Source organism: Coregonus clupeaformis, chromosome 20 (genome assembly GCF_020615455.1).
Source record: "Coregonus clupeaformis isolate EN_2021a chromosome 20, ASM2061545v1, whole genome shotgun sequence".
NCBI lineage: Eukaryota > Metazoa > Chordata > Actinopteri > Salmoniformes > Salmonidae > Coregonus > Coregonus clupeaformis.
The window spans coordinates 3,184,728-3,199,419 of NC_059211.1; the positions used below are offsets into that span (position 1 = coordinate 3,184,728).

The window sequence follows — 14,692 nt, forward strand, 5'->3', positions numbered from 1 at the left end:
GTCTGTCTGTCTGTCTGTCTCTCTCTCTCTCTCTGTCTCTTTCCTTCTCCCTGCAGTGTACACTCTAAACCAATACAGGACATCCAAAGGGTCTTACTGTTTTATCCTCTGCTTTATTCCAACACATACTGATGCAATGTCTCAACCCCTCTGCTATTCAGCAGTCTGTGTCATCTTGACGTTATGTTCCAGTACTCCTGGAGAGAAACCATATTTACCCTGTCTCCTTTAATACAGTACCAGTGACAGGGGAAAGCAGAATGGTGGAAATACCGTTCCAGTCTGTTCACCTGTTAAGTCAGTTCAGATTAGTGGTTGTGACAGAAAGCATAAAACACAGTACCTAAACTACACTCCACTCCACTCACCCCCTTTCTCTCAGGGGTAGAGTTTTCAAGATAAATCAAAAATTCCAGATATTATTATTTTATTTTTTACCTCTGAGTATATCAGGAACACTATTCCTAAACCATTATTGAAGTTAACCTGGTTTTCTATGTCAATCACATGCATTAACAGCATATATGTAGGTCTACTCACGTCATCCCTTCTCTCTCTCTCTCTCCCTCTCTCTCTCTCTCCCTTCACCTCTCTCTCTCTCTCTCTCTCTCTCTCTCTCTCTCTCTCTCTCTCTCTCTCTCTCTCTCTCTCTCCCCTCCAGGTAACCATGACATGTGTGGTGTGGAGCTGCGTATTGAGGAGCTGAGGCACCACTACAGAGTAGAACACGCTGTGGCAGAGGGAGCTAAGAATGTCCTCAGACTACTGGGGGCAAGCAAGGTCCAGGATAAGAAGGCCCTGTCAGAGGTACACACCACATACATGTGTAGATACACACACACACACACCAGGACATCAATCAATTTTCAATCAATTTTATTTTATATAGCCCTTCTTACATCAGCTAATATCTCGAAGTGCTGTACAGAAACCCAGCCTAAAACCCCAAACAGCTAGTAATGCAGGTGTAGAAGCACGGTGGCTAGGAAAAACTCCCTAGAAAGGCGAAAACCTAGGAAGAAACCTAGAGAGGAACCAGGCTATGAGGGGTGGCCAGTCCTCTTCTGGCTGTGCCGGGTGAAGATTATAACAGAACCATGCCAAGATGTTCAAAAATGTTCATAAGTGACAAGCATGGTCAAATAATAATCAGGAATAAATCTCAGTTGGCTTTTCATAGCCGATCATTAAGAGTTGAAAACAGCAGGTCTGGGACAGGTAGGGGTTCCATAACCGCAGGCAGAACAGTTGAAACTGGAATAGCAGCAAGGCCAGGCGGACTGGGGACAGCAAGGAGTCACCACGGCCGGTAGTCCCGACGTATGGTCCTAGGGCTCAGGTCTCTCAGTTGGCTTTTCATAGCCGATCATTAAGAGTTGAAAACAGCAGGTCTGGGACAGGTAGGGGTTTCGTAACCGCAGGCAGAACAGTTGAAACTGGAATAGCAGCAAGGCCAGGCGGACTGGGGACAGCAAGGTGTCATCATGCCCGGTAGTCCTGACGTATGGTCCTAGGGCTCAGGTTCTCCGAGAGAAAGAGAGAACGAGAGAATTAGAGAGAGCATACTTAAATTCACACAGGACACTGGATAAGACAGGAGAAGTACTCCAGGTATAACCAACTAACCCCAGCCCCCGACACATAAACTACTGCAGCATAAATACTGGAGGCTGAGACAGGAGCGGTCCGGAGACACTGTGGCCCCATCCGAAGAAACCCCGGACAGGGCCAAACAGGAAGGATATAACCCCACCCACTCTGCCAAAGCACAGCCCCGCACCACTAGAGGGATATCCTCAACCACCAACTTACAATCCTGAGACAAGGCCGAGTATAGCCCACAGAGGTCTCCACCACAGCACAAACCAAAGGGGGGCGCCAACCCAGACAGGAAGATCACGTCAGTAACTCAACCCACTCAAGTGACGCACCCCCTCCCAGGGACGGCATGAAAGAGCACCAGCAAGCCAGTGACTCAGCCCCTGCAACAGGGTTAGAGGCAGAGAACCCCAGTGGAGAGGGGAACCGGCCCGGCAGAGACAGCAAGGGCTGTTCGTTGCTCCAGAGCCTTTCCGTTCACCTTCACACTCCTGGGCCAGACTACACTCAATCATATGACCTACTGAAGAGATAAGTCTTCAGTAAAGACTTAAAGGTTGAGACCGAGTCTGCGTCTCTCACATGGGTAGGCAGACTGTTCCATAAAAATGGAGATCTATAGGAGAAAGCCCTGCCTCCCGCTGTTTGCTTAGAAATTCTAGGGACAATTAGGAGGCCTGCGTCTTGTGACCGTAGCGTACGTATTGGTATGTACGGCAGGACCAACTCGGAAAGATAGGTAGGAGCAAGCCCATGTAACGCTTTATAGGTTAACAGTAAAACCTTGAAATCAGCCCTTGCCTTAACAGGAAGCCAGTGTAGGGAAGCTAGCACTGGAGTAATATGATCAAATTTCTTGGTTCTAGTCAGGATTCTAGCAGCCGTATTTAGCACTAACTGAAGTTTATTTAGTGCTTTATCCGGGTAGCCGGAAAATAGAGCATTGCAGTAGTCTAACCTAGAAGTAACAAATGCATGGATTAATTTTTCTGCATCATTTTGGACAGAAAATTTCTGATTTTTGCAATGTTACGTAGATGGAAAAAAGCTGTCCTTGAAACAGTCTTGATATGTTCGTCAAAAGAGAGATCAGGGTCAAGAGTAACGCCGAGGTCCTTCACAGTTTTATTTGAGACGACTTTACAACCATCAAGATGAATTGTCAGATTTAACAGAAGATCTCTTTGTTTCTTGGGACCTAGAACAAGCATCTCTGTTTTGTCCGAGTTTAAAAGTAAAAAGTTTTCAGCCATCCACTTCCTTATGTCTGAAACACAGGCTTCTAGCGAGGGCAATTTTGGGGCTTCACCATGTTTCATTGAAATGTACAGCTGTGTGTCATCCGCATAGCAGTGAAAGTTAACATTATGTTTTCGAATAACATCCCCAAGAGGTAAAATATATAGTGAAAACAATAGTGGTCCTAAAACGGAACCTTGAGGAACACCGAAATGTACAGTTGATTTGTCGGAGGACAGACCATTCACAGAGACAAACTGATATCTTTCCGACAGGTAAGATCTAAACCAGGCCAGAACTTGTCCGTGTAGACCAATTTGGGTTTCCAGTCTCTCCAAAAGAATGTGGTGATCGATGGTGTCAAAGGCAGCACTAAGGTCTAGTAGCACGAGGACAGATGCAGAGCCTCGGTCTGACGCCATTAAAAGGTCATTTACCACCTTCACAAGTGCAGTCTCAGTGCTATGATGGGGTCTAAAACCAGACTGAAGCATTTCGTACACATTGTTTGTCTTCAGAAAGGCAGTGAGTTGCTGCGCAACAGCTTTTTCAAAAATTTTTGAGAGGAATGGAAGATTCGATATAGGCCGATAGTTTTTTATATTTTCCGGGTCAAGGTTTGGCTTTTTAAAGAGAGGCTTTATCACTGCCACTTTTAGTGAGTTTGGTACACATCCGGTGGATAGAGAGCTGTTTATTATGTTCAACATAGGAGGGCCAAGCACAGGAAGCAGCTCCTTCAGCAGTTTAGTAGGAATAGGATCCAGTATGCAGCTTGAAGGTTTAGAGGCCATGATTATTTTCATCATTGTGTCAAGAGATATAGTACTAAAACACTTAAGTGTCTCTCCCGATCCCAGGCCCTCGCAGAGCTGTGCAGATCCAGGACAGCTAAGCCCTGGAGGAATACGCAGATTCAAAGAGGAGTCCGTAATTTGCTTTCTAATGGTCATGATCTTTTCCTCAAAGAAGTTCATGAATTTATTACTGCTGAAGTGAAAGCCATCCTCTCTTGGGGAATGCTGCTTTTTAGTTAGCTTTGCAACAGTATCAAAAGAAATTTTGGATCATTCTTATTTTCCTCGATTAAGTTGGAAAAGTAGGATGATCGAGCAGCAGTGAGGGCTCTTCGGTACTGCACGGTACTGTCTTTCCAAGCTAGTCGGAAGACTTCCAGTTTGGTGTGGCGCCATTTCCGTTCCAATTTCCTGGAAGCTTGCTTCAAAGCTCGGGTATTTTCTGTATACCAGGGAGCTAGTTTCTTATGACAAATGTTTTTCGTTTTTAGGGGTGCAACTGCATCTAGGGTATTGCGCAAGGTTAAATTGAGTTCCTCAGTTAAGTGGTTAACTGATTTTTGTCCTCTGACGTCCTTGGGTAGGCAGAAGGAGTCTGGAAGGGCATCAAGGAATTTTTGTGTTGTCTGAGAATTTATAGCACGACTTTTGATGCTCCTTGGTTGGGGTCTGAGCAGATTATTTGTTGCGATTGCAAACGTAATAAAATGGTGGTCCGATAGTCCAGGATTTTGTGGAAAAACATTAAGATCTACAACATTTATTCCATGGGACAAAACTAGGTCCAGAGTATGACTGTGGCAGTGAGTAGGTCCAGAGACATGTTGGACAAAACCCACTGAGTCGATGATGGCTCCGAAAGACTTTTGGAGTGGGTCTGTGGACTTCTCCATGTGAATATTAAAATCACCAAAAATTAGAATATGATCTGCTATGACTACAAGGTCTGATAGGAATTCAGGAAACTCAGAGAGGAACGCTGTATATGGCCCAGGAGGCCTGTAAACAGTAGCTATAAAAAGTGATTGAGTAGGCTGCATAGATTTCATGACTAGAAGCTCAAAAGATGAAAACGCCATTTTTTTTTGTAAATTGAAATTTGCTATCGTAAATGTTAGCAACACCTCCGCCTTTGCGGGATGCACGGGGAATATGGTCACTAGTGTAACCAGGAGGTGAGGCCTCATTTAACACAGCAAATTCATCAGGCTTAAGCCATGTTTCAGTCAGGCCAATCACATCAAGATTATGATCAGTGATTAGTTCATTGACTATGACTGCCTTTGAAGTGAGGGATCTAACATTAAGTAACCCTATTTTGAGATGTGAGGTATCACGATCTCTTTCAATAATGGCAGGAATGGAGGAGGTCTTTATCCTAATAAGATTGCTAGGGTGAACACCGCCATGTTTAGTTTTGCCCAACCTAGGTCGAGGCACAGACACAGTCTCAATGGGTATGGCTGAGCTGACTACACTGACTATGCTATTGGCAGACTCCACTAAGCTGGCAGGTTGGCTAACAGCCTGCTGCCTGGCCTGCACCCTATTTCACTGTGGGGCTAGAGGAGTTAGAGCCCTATCTATGTTGGTAGATAAGAGGAGAGCACCCCTCCAGCTAGGATGGAGTCCGTCACTCCTCAGCAGGTCAGGCTTGGTCCTGTTTGTGGGTGAGTCCCAGAAAGAGGGCCAATTATCCACAAATGTTATCTTTTGGGAGGGGCAGAAAACAGTTTTCAACCAGCGATTGAGTGCTGAGACTCTGCTGTAGAGCTCGTCACTTCCCCTAATTGGGAGGGGGCCAGAGACAATTACTCGATGCCGACACATCTTTCTAGCTGATTTACAAGCTGAAGCTATGTTGCACTTGGTGACCTCTGACTGTTTCATCCTAACATCGTTGGTGCCGACGTGGATAACAATATCTCTATACTCTCTACACTCGCCAGTTTTAGCTTTAGCCAGCACCATCTTTAGATTAGCCTTAACGTCGGTAGCCCTGCCCCCTGGTAAACAGTGTATGATCGCTGGGTAATTCGTTTTAAGTCTAATACTGCGGGTAATGGAGTCGCCAATGACTAGGGTTTTCAATTTGTCAGAGCTAATGGTGGGAGCCTTCGGCGTCTCAGACCCCGTAACGGGAGGAGTAGAGACAAGAGAAGACTCAGACTCAGACTCCGACTCGCTACATAATGGGGAAAACCGGTTGAAGGTTTCTGTCGGCTGAATGAGCGACACCGGTTGAGCATTCCAACAGTATTTCCCTCCAGAAGCCATGAGAAAGTTGTCCGGCTGCGGGGACTGTGCGGGGGGATTTATACTAACGTTACTGTCTGTACTTACTGGTGGCACAGACGCTGTTTCTTCCTTTCCTACACTGAAATTACCCTTGCCTAACGATTGCGTCTGAAGCTGGGCTTGTAGCACAGCTATTCTCGCCGTAAGGCGATCGTTCTCCTGTATATTATGAGTACAGCGACTGCAATTAGAAGACATCATGTTAATGTTACTACTTAGCTTCGGCTGTTGAAGATGTTGACGAACCATGTCCAGATAAAGCGTCCGGAGTGAAAAAGTTGAATAAGGGAAAAAAGTTGCGATGGAAAAAAGGAAAATAAAGTAAAATTGGCAGCTAAAACGCACAGGAAAATGACTCTTCTGTCTCGGGATAAAACGTCCGGGGTGAAAAAGTTTAACGAAAAAAGATGAGTGAGGACAAAACTAAAAAGTTGGTAAATTTGTTGAACACAGAGATTGATTAAACGTTTATTAAAAGTAAAACGTGAATAGTTTGGCAGGTAGCCAAGTAGCAACAAACAGCACAGCAGCACGGAGACAATGCGGAAATCAAGAATATTAGCCTATCACTTGTGAACATGAACACACAAACACACACCACAGGACTCATTGCGTGCAAACTCACTCTACATGGATGCATATGAGTTCATACATGCATAATTACCAGGCCAGTGTTCACAAAAACAATAACCAAAGCACCTTCACGTCTGAACACACACTTACAACCCCATTCTCCAGGGTTGTGTTCATTGGGTACAAACAGATGAAAATGTGTCCAAACAGAATCTGACAATAAACCTTATTTTGAAGTTCATTTAAACTTTTTCATGCCTACCGAGTACAACCCTAGTTTGGGGTTTAGGGTGTCACCCCTATCCTTCCATATCCCTGAATCTCTCTACCTCCAGACCCTCTACACAGTACCCATAGTCCTGGTCTATTTTCTAGCCTCTCACCCCACTTCCCCCCCTCTCATCTCCTCCAGGCCCAGTGTCGTCTGAGCGAGGCGTCCCAGCGGTTGGACCTCCTGAGGGACTCTCTGGACCAGCGTCTGGCCGACCTGCCGGAGGACCACCCCAAGGCCTGCCTCATCAAGGAGGAACTAGTCCTGGCCTCCTCCCCGGCCTTCAGCTCCCGCCACAGCGCCCCCTACTTCCACAACCAGTACAGCACCCTTAGCAAGCCCTCCCCACTTACTGGTGAGAGAAACTGGTCTAAATGTGTCAATAGGATTGACTGCACACTCTATCAATAGTATCCAGCACATTCAATAATCTAATAATCTAATATACCATTTAGCAGACGCTTTTATCCAAAGTGACTTACAGTCATGCGTGCATACATTTTCCATATATTCACACACGTTCTGTTTCACTGGCATCATGCTGTGGCTTATGGATTTTTCTTGATTGTGAACTATTGATAGTGGTTTCATAGCGGTTAGCTTCACAATGCCAAAGTGGGCAAGATATCTAGATTATTTCAAACAAACATTGATATGAGCATCTTTACATCGAGTGATTAAGCTTTTGCTTTAGGTTAGATCGTTTTATCTCGGAACATGACATTCAATCCCTTTACTCGCGTTCTCTCTCTCTGTCCTCGCCCCCTGTCTCCAGGTACTCTCCAGGTGCAGTTGCTGGGCTGTGTGGGGTTGTTGGAGGAGGTCCCGGGGCGCAGGAAGGGCACGGCGGTCATGCTGCCCTGCTACAGCCCTGGGGAGGGACGCTCCTTCATGAACCGCAGCAGCAAGAGCACCCTGTACGGACGCAGTGGGAGCGTCAGCGGCAAGACACCCTGCAAGACTGACGATCTCTCCTGTGAGTGGCTAGGGTAGAGAGGGTGTGTGTGTGTCAAATGAACCATACCGTTACCATGAAATTGCCCATATGGATTGTTTATGTAAAGGTATATTTGTGTAATGTGTGTATAATACATGTATTTGTATTTGTGTGTGTGTAGCGGAGGTGACTGCGGTGTTAAAGATGGATAACTCAGTGGTGGGTCAGACAGCCTGGAAGAGTGTAGGGGAGCAGGCCTGGGATCAGACCTTCACTGTGGAGCTGGAGAGGGTGAGAGTTCACTCACACACACACACACACACACAATATCATACATTCAAACATGCTTACACAAGTACAAATGTCCTCTCTCTCCCTGTCTCTCTCTCACACACATGCACACACGTACTCACTCATACACTCACAAACGCACACAAAAGAAACACAATAAACACAAAGAAAAGTCTTCACACTCACTCACACACACACACACACACAAAAGGACCAAACCTCTTCACACACTCTTACTCCTACACTTGTGAGTCAGCTCTCTGAAGAGGTATCACGCGTCTGTGTGTATCTTAGTCGAACCGCTTACGTGTCTGTGTGTATCTTAGTCGAACCGCTTACGTGTCTGTGTGTTCCAGTCCAGGGAGATGGAGATAGCAGTGTACTGGAGGGACTACCGCTCGCTGTGCGCTCTCAAGTACCTGAAGCTGGAGGACTTCCTGGACAACCAGAAACATAGAGTTCAGCTGGAGCTGGAGCCACAGGGGCTGCTTCTGGCTGAGGTAGGTTATAACACATACATGCATACATACACACACACACGCTGTACACTTGGGATCATTAAAGAAGTATCAAAGCTGTGTTTTGGTAAATGAGTTGATAGATCCATTATATAGAGTGCAGGTGTGACGTGTGTGATTTGTTCTTCAGGTGATATTCTTCAACCCGGTGATTGAGAGAGTCCCACGCCTTCAGAGGCAGAAGAAGGTCTTCTCCAAACAGCATGGTGAGAGAGAGCTAGAATAATACAGATCATACTATTACAGTGGATATCTTACTACAGTATTTTCCACAGATTTAGAATGAGATTGTATTTCTATGGCATTTTTATCATGATGAAAATGGAAGGGTTGACCTGACCATAGCACCCCCTTGTGGTCATAACAGATTTAACTGCATGGTGTCTTTTGAAAATTGGTGTGTTTGCTGCTGTGTCCAGCTGGATTTATATAATGTGTTTGTGTGTGTGTGTTTTAACTGTTCTGGTGTGTGTTTGCAGGCAAGGCTTTCCTGAGAGCTCGTCAGATGAACGTCGACATCGGGACCTGGGTCCGACTCCTGAGGAACGCTATCCCCACTGTCAACAACACAGGAACCTACAGCCCCAATGCACACAACCTCAACTCTGGGTAATACACACACACACAAGCAACTTGTACCCACCTCTACTCCTCAAATTCATCCCTCTAGTTGTTGAAGGAACTCCACATAGCATGCGATGCACTCTGGACCCTGTAGCTAAATACCCTTTTGTGTTTCTCTGTGTGTCTGTATGTGTGTACGTGTGTGTGTGTTTGCATGTGTTTTCAGGGAGATCTCAGTGGAGAAACTAAGTCTGGACAGTGACTCTCCAATCAGGCATGATTACAGAAGAGACTCCGATAATAACACCCCGGTGAGAGAGGGACAGAAGAAGAGAAACCAATAAGTGAATAGCAAAATAGAACATGAGAGGAACCTCACACACTCACCCACTTTATTTATCTCTCTCTCACTCCTGGCTTTGCATCTTCCCTCCATCTCTCTATCCTCTTCTTCTCCCTCTGCTCTCTTTTTCTCAGGAGCGGTTGCCAGTGATTGAGCCCTTCTCTCCCCCAGACCTCACCCCTGATCGCCCTGCCCAAACCCCCCCTCTGAGCAGGTGTGGTCATTATGCAGACAAACTAATGCTCATTTACATACACCTACACACGATGGTTTCACACACATAACAATTTTATATTGGTGGCTACAAGTGACCATGTGTCTTCCAGGCACCTCAGTTAACATATTACACACCTCTGGCCATGCTGGACAAGTCACTGTGTATACAGTATAGATCATATGTATTGTGGTAATATGTGTCTCTCTCTACAGTAAACATAAGAAACCCCTGTGCCTCCAGGACTTCAGGCTGATCGCTGTGCTGGGCCGGGGACACTTTGGGAAGGTACGCTTTTCCTTACCTCCCTCTGCCCTTAGTTAAAGTCCAAATAAACACTTTGATTTAGTCTGAAATGTGACCCTTGAACCCTTTCTATTTTACCTGTCCTCTCTCTTAGGTGCTGCTGTCAGAGTATAAGAAGACAGGAAGTATATACGCCATCAAGGCCCTGAAGAAAGGAGATATTGTTGCACGGGACGAGGTGGAGAGGTACGTGTTTCTATGCGTGTGGGGACCTTTCATTTATACATGAACAAGTTTGTCTTGTTTTTACATGACTGTCGGCAAAATAAATCCTCCCACAGGGCTTGAAATTGAACTCTGAAAGCACAGATCTCATTTTCACCGCCTCCATTCTTGTTTTTCTCCTCTCCCTCCCTCCAGTCTGATGTGTGAGAAGCGTATCTTTGAGACGGTGAACGTCTCCCACCACCCCTTCCTGGTCAACCTGTTTGCGTGTTTCCAGACCCCGGAACACGTGTGCTTCGTCATGGAGTACACGGCTGGCGGTGACCTCATGATGCACATCCACGCTGACGTCTTCACTGAACCACGGGCTGTGTACGTAGTCCCTGTGTGTGTGTGTGTGTGTGTGTGTGTGTGTGTGTGTGTGTGTGTGTGTGTGTGTGTGTGTGTGTGTGTGTGTGTGTGTGTGTGTGTGTACTTTTTGAATAGGTGTCTTACATGTTTCTGTCTCTGTCTACAGGTTCTATTCAGCCTGTGTGGTTCTGGGACTGCAGTTTCTCCATGACCACAAGATTGTGTACCGGTGAGTCAACGACACACACTACACACATCTACTCTCTTAGCGTTCCACCCAATTCCATCACCTGTCTGTAACATTTTCTATGTCCTCCCTCCTCCAGAGACCTTAAACTAGACAACTTACTGCTGGATATAGACGGATATGTAAAGATTGCCGACTTTGGACTCTGTAAAGAAGGTGAGTGGTCAGAAGTTTGTTGAATCTTTACACTTCTATGATGCAAGTCTGGATAGCTAGTGTGTGCAAACACTAATGAGTGTGTGAGTTTGTGTGTATCTGGCTGCATGCATCTCTTCCTGTCTGCATGTATAACACTGTGTAATAACATCTCTTTATAGGGATGGGCTATGGGGACAGGACCAGTACGTTCTGTGGGACTCCAGAGTTCCTGGCCCCTGAGGTCCTGACAGACACCTCCTACACCAGAGCAGTAGACTGGTGGGGCCTGGGGGTCCTCATCTATGAGATGCTGGTGGGAGAGGTGAGACATCATCGAAGATACAAGAGTTGGACAAAATATAGCTATGGAAGGACAGAAAACATCTATTCACTCTTTATTTGAGTAGACATCTTCAATGAACATCACTTGGTAACATCATACAGTACTATCTTTTCCGTGATGAGACACATCCCCTTGGGTTTGCACCATCTGGTTTGTGTCTATATTGTGAGGTCTGGTATTTATAAACGGGTTTCCCACTCAGCTGTCTGACTGTATTTCTCTGCTAGTCGCCCTTCCCTGGTGACGATGAGGAGGAGGTGTTTGACAGCATCGTGAATGACGAAGTCCGCTACCCACGCTTCCTCTCCACAGAGGCCATTGCCATCATGAGGAGGGTAAGTGACCACACACACACTCACACACACCATAGGTCCATGGTCTGTGGCACCTCACAGATTTGTCCATTAATGATGTTAATGTTGTAGTTCTTGTCTCTTTAATTCATGATTTTGTTTACCTGGAAACAGCAGTTCTGATAAGACTCTCTCTCTCCCAATAACCCCCATAACTCTCTCATTAGCAAGTTTAGTATAACAGCTGGTAATTTGACTTCTATAATGGCTATCAATATTCATGTGATTGTTGTGTGTGTGTGTGTGTGTGTGTGTGTGTGTGTGTGTGTGTGTGTGTGCGCGCGCGTGTGTGCGTGTGTGTGTGTCATGAACAGCTGTTGAGGAGGAACCCAGAGAGAAGATTAGGCTCTGGTGAGAAAGATGCTGAGGAGATAAAGAAACAGCCTTTCTTCAGGGTGAGTCAGAAATCCATGGCACCACATTTATCTTTTTCCATTTCTATTCATCCCACCCTTGTTTTTTTTTTTAAAGGAACATATTTTTCCACCATGATTTTGCTTTTTGTTAACCCTCTTTTTCTCTCCCCTATCTCTCCCTCTCCCTCTCTCTCTCCCCCTCCCTCTCTCCCTCCCTCTCCCTCTCTCTCTCTCTCGCTCTCTCTCTCTCTCCCTCTCTCCCTCTCTCCCTCTCTCTCCCTCTCTCTCTCTCTCTCTCTCTCTCTCTCTCTCTCTCTCTCTCTCTCTCTCTCTCTCTCTCTCTCTCTCTCTCTCTCTCTCTCTCTCTCTCTCTCTCTCTCTCTCTCTCTCTCTCTCTCTCTCTCTCTCTCTCTCTCTCTCTCTCTCTCTCTCTCTCTCTCTCTCTCTCTCTCTCTCCTCCAGGGTCTGGATTGGGAGGCCCTGCTACAGAGGAAGCTTCCTCCTCCCTTCGTTCCCTCCATCAAGGGCCGGGAGGACGTCAGCAACTTCGACGAGGAGTTCACCGCCGAGCCTCCCGCCCTGACGCCGCCGCGCGAGCCCCGCACGCTCTCCCGCAAAGACCAGGACAGCTTCTGCGACTTCGACTACGTCTCCGACCTCTGCTAGGGGTCGAGAGGTCGTGACCTCTATCACATCGTCATATGAGGGTCATGGGGTCACGGCAGTCTGCAAGGGTGGTCTGCTGCATCCACCACACTGTGAATGTGATGTGAGAAACTGAGAAGGGTCTGTCTGTAGTGTAGTCTATGTCTGTCTGTGTGGGGGGATATGAACTATAGGAGATTAATGCAGACCCAGACCAAGACCCTGTGACTGTGTTGCTATGTACACTCTGTGGCTGTGTTTTTTTTACACTGCATCAGCATCTCACACAACTGTGAGAAGGAGCCCGTCAAGAGGACAAGTGGTTGATGGGAAATGAAGTTCTGTTACGATGAGAGACACCAATGACTATGGTTTCCAAATTATTATTCTTTTTTTTATATATAAACTGTGACGCCCGCTAAGCTTGTGCCACCTCCTCCCTATCTAGAACACTCCAATGGCTGTGTCCTTACAATAACTTGTCATAACATGTGTAACTTCTACTACACAGTCAACCCCTTTAACTTTGCCTTCCAGTTCCATCCTCCTTTGTGCCAGTGTTGTAGTCTGCTCTGAGGATAGAGGAGGATCTCCATGTAACGTTCAGGGTTGGGGTCCATTCCATTTCAATTCAGTCAATTCAGGAAGTTAATTGGAATTGGAATTTCAGTTTATTTCCGGAATTGAAATGGAATGGACCCAAACCTGGTTCCTTCATACTGTGACAAAACAAAAATAATATTTGGGAGAGGGTGTGGTGGGGTGGGTGCATGGCTTGAAATTATGCCTTACATTTCTACTGGGATCTATAGAAATGCATTTCATTTTGTTATTTTGTGGTCCTTAGTAACCAACTGTGGTCCTTGGTATGCAATAAGGGTGAGAATGTTTTACATAAATGCTAAGAGGAGAAAAGGAAGTACCTCCATCTGCCTATCAAAATGGTCGCTTGGAGGAAGTTGAATCAACAGTGTATAGAATCATCTATATATGTACTCTACATTGTTACAGTGTTGTGAACAATCACCCGTCAAGTTACCCAATGCTAGTCTTGTGTCAACAAAAGGGGTAAAGAACCACTGCTTGTGAGGAACGGTCAATTCTGATCCAACCAGATCACTAGTGCATTCACAATGGGCTGTTGTTGCCCTTATAACATTCTTTAAAATGTTCATTTTTTTATGGGATTTCAGTTATTATGGCAAAAAAAATCTAGGACGACAATGCTTTTGGTTCTGTTTTTGGTTGATAATGATGATGTTGTTGAGAAAAGCAACAGAGCGTTATTGAATTTATCCTGTTGCCTTTTAATTGGTCCAGTCTGTGAATTTTATATAAGGGTGTGTCATAATGGAGCAGTCTACTACACCTGTGACATTTGGTTATATTTGAACACACACACAAAAAGGCTGAAGGATGCATGTCTCGTTTCAAACATTTAAATATTCACACAAACGTACACACACACAAATGTGTACACACACATACACACACACACACACACTGAGAGACTTTAATGCTCAAGGCGCTCAAATTCAATCAGTGGCATGAAGCGGAAGGAAACCCATCCAAGCAATGAATCATGCACAATGCTTCTCCAGGTTGAAGCGACTATTAAGAACGGATCTAGGATCAGTTTATTCTAACCTCATCCATTAGGAAGTGAAAAGAAAACTGACCTTACATCAGAACTTAGAGGCAGCTTCATCCTCCAACTACAACACATGCTCATCTGCAGAAGTCAATAGAAATGAATCTGTACCTCCCTTGTCTTTGTGTATGGGGGTGTGTTGTGAATCATGTTTGTCTGGCTGCAGACTACTTATGTTGTGTACGACTATACAAAAGGAAGTGAAAGTATGAGATGAGTTATTTATAAAGAAAATCTGGTGAAAAAACCTGTGTATACGGTTTACTGTGTTTGATTGGGTGTCTCATCATCAGACCATTCTCTGTCACCTCCCTGCTATTAATGCAATACTGTATCTTCTTCACAAGTAAGATGGTCATAAAACAAAAGTAATTTTTAGACAAACTCATGAAGAATATCCTGAAAGTATCAACTCATGTCCTCTCATCCACAAAACACCTTATAATAAATCACTCAAAATGCAGTTTTATTTCTATGTTTTGAATGGGACTGT

The 14,692-nt window shown here is 45.4% G+C and overlaps 2 protein-coding genes across 3 annotated transcripts in view; one reads left to right on the top strand and one right to left on the bottom strand.

Moving 5' to 3' along the window:
* The window catches only part of LOC121532558 (serine/threonine-protein kinase N1-like), a 30,925-nt gene extending 16,263 nt beyond the window's left edge, over nucleotides 1–14,662 (top strand). For both annotated transcript variants that reach the window (XM_045205252.1, XM_045205251.1), the window contains exons 6-23: nucleotides 662–807; nucleotides 6,919–7,132; nucleotides 7,553–7,753; nucleotides 7,896–8,005; nucleotides 8,362–8,505; nucleotides 8,654–8,729; nucleotides 9,003–9,132; nucleotides 9,314–9,398; nucleotides 9,565–9,644; nucleotides 9,860–9,932; nucleotides 10,045–10,136; nucleotides 10,311–10,487; nucleotides 10,633–10,695; nucleotides 10,793–10,869; nucleotides 11,031–11,173; nucleotides 11,422–11,529; nucleotides 11,862–11,942; nucleotides 12,366–14,662. In XM_045205252.1, coding sequence (XP_045061187.1) covers nucleotides 662–807; nucleotides 6,919–7,132; nucleotides 7,553–7,753; nucleotides 7,896–8,005; nucleotides 8,362–8,505; nucleotides 8,654–8,729; nucleotides 9,003–9,132; nucleotides 9,314–9,398; nucleotides 9,565–9,644; nucleotides 9,860–9,932; nucleotides 10,045–10,136; nucleotides 10,311–10,487; nucleotides 10,633–10,695; nucleotides 10,793–10,869; nucleotides 11,031–11,173; nucleotides 11,422–11,529; nucleotides 11,862–11,942; nucleotides 12,366–12,569 — 2,204 coding nt within the window. In that variant the 3' untranslated portion in view covers nucleotides 12,570–14,662. The remainder of the gene's footprint in view (nucleotides 1–661; nucleotides 808–6,918; nucleotides 7,133–7,552; nucleotides 7,754–7,895; nucleotides 8,006–8,361; nucleotides 8,506–8,653; nucleotides 8,730–9,002; nucleotides 9,133–9,313; nucleotides 9,399–9,564; nucleotides 9,645–9,859; nucleotides 9,933–10,044; nucleotides 10,137–10,310; nucleotides 10,488–10,632; nucleotides 10,696–10,792; nucleotides 10,870–11,030; nucleotides 11,174–11,421; nucleotides 11,530–11,861; nucleotides 11,943–12,365) is intronic.
* LOC123481419 (serine/threonine-protein kinase N1-like) overlaps nucleotides 1–14,692 on the bottom strand; it is a 330,043-nt gene that overhangs the window by 105,966 nt on the left and 209,385 nt on the right. The window lies entirely within an intron of this gene.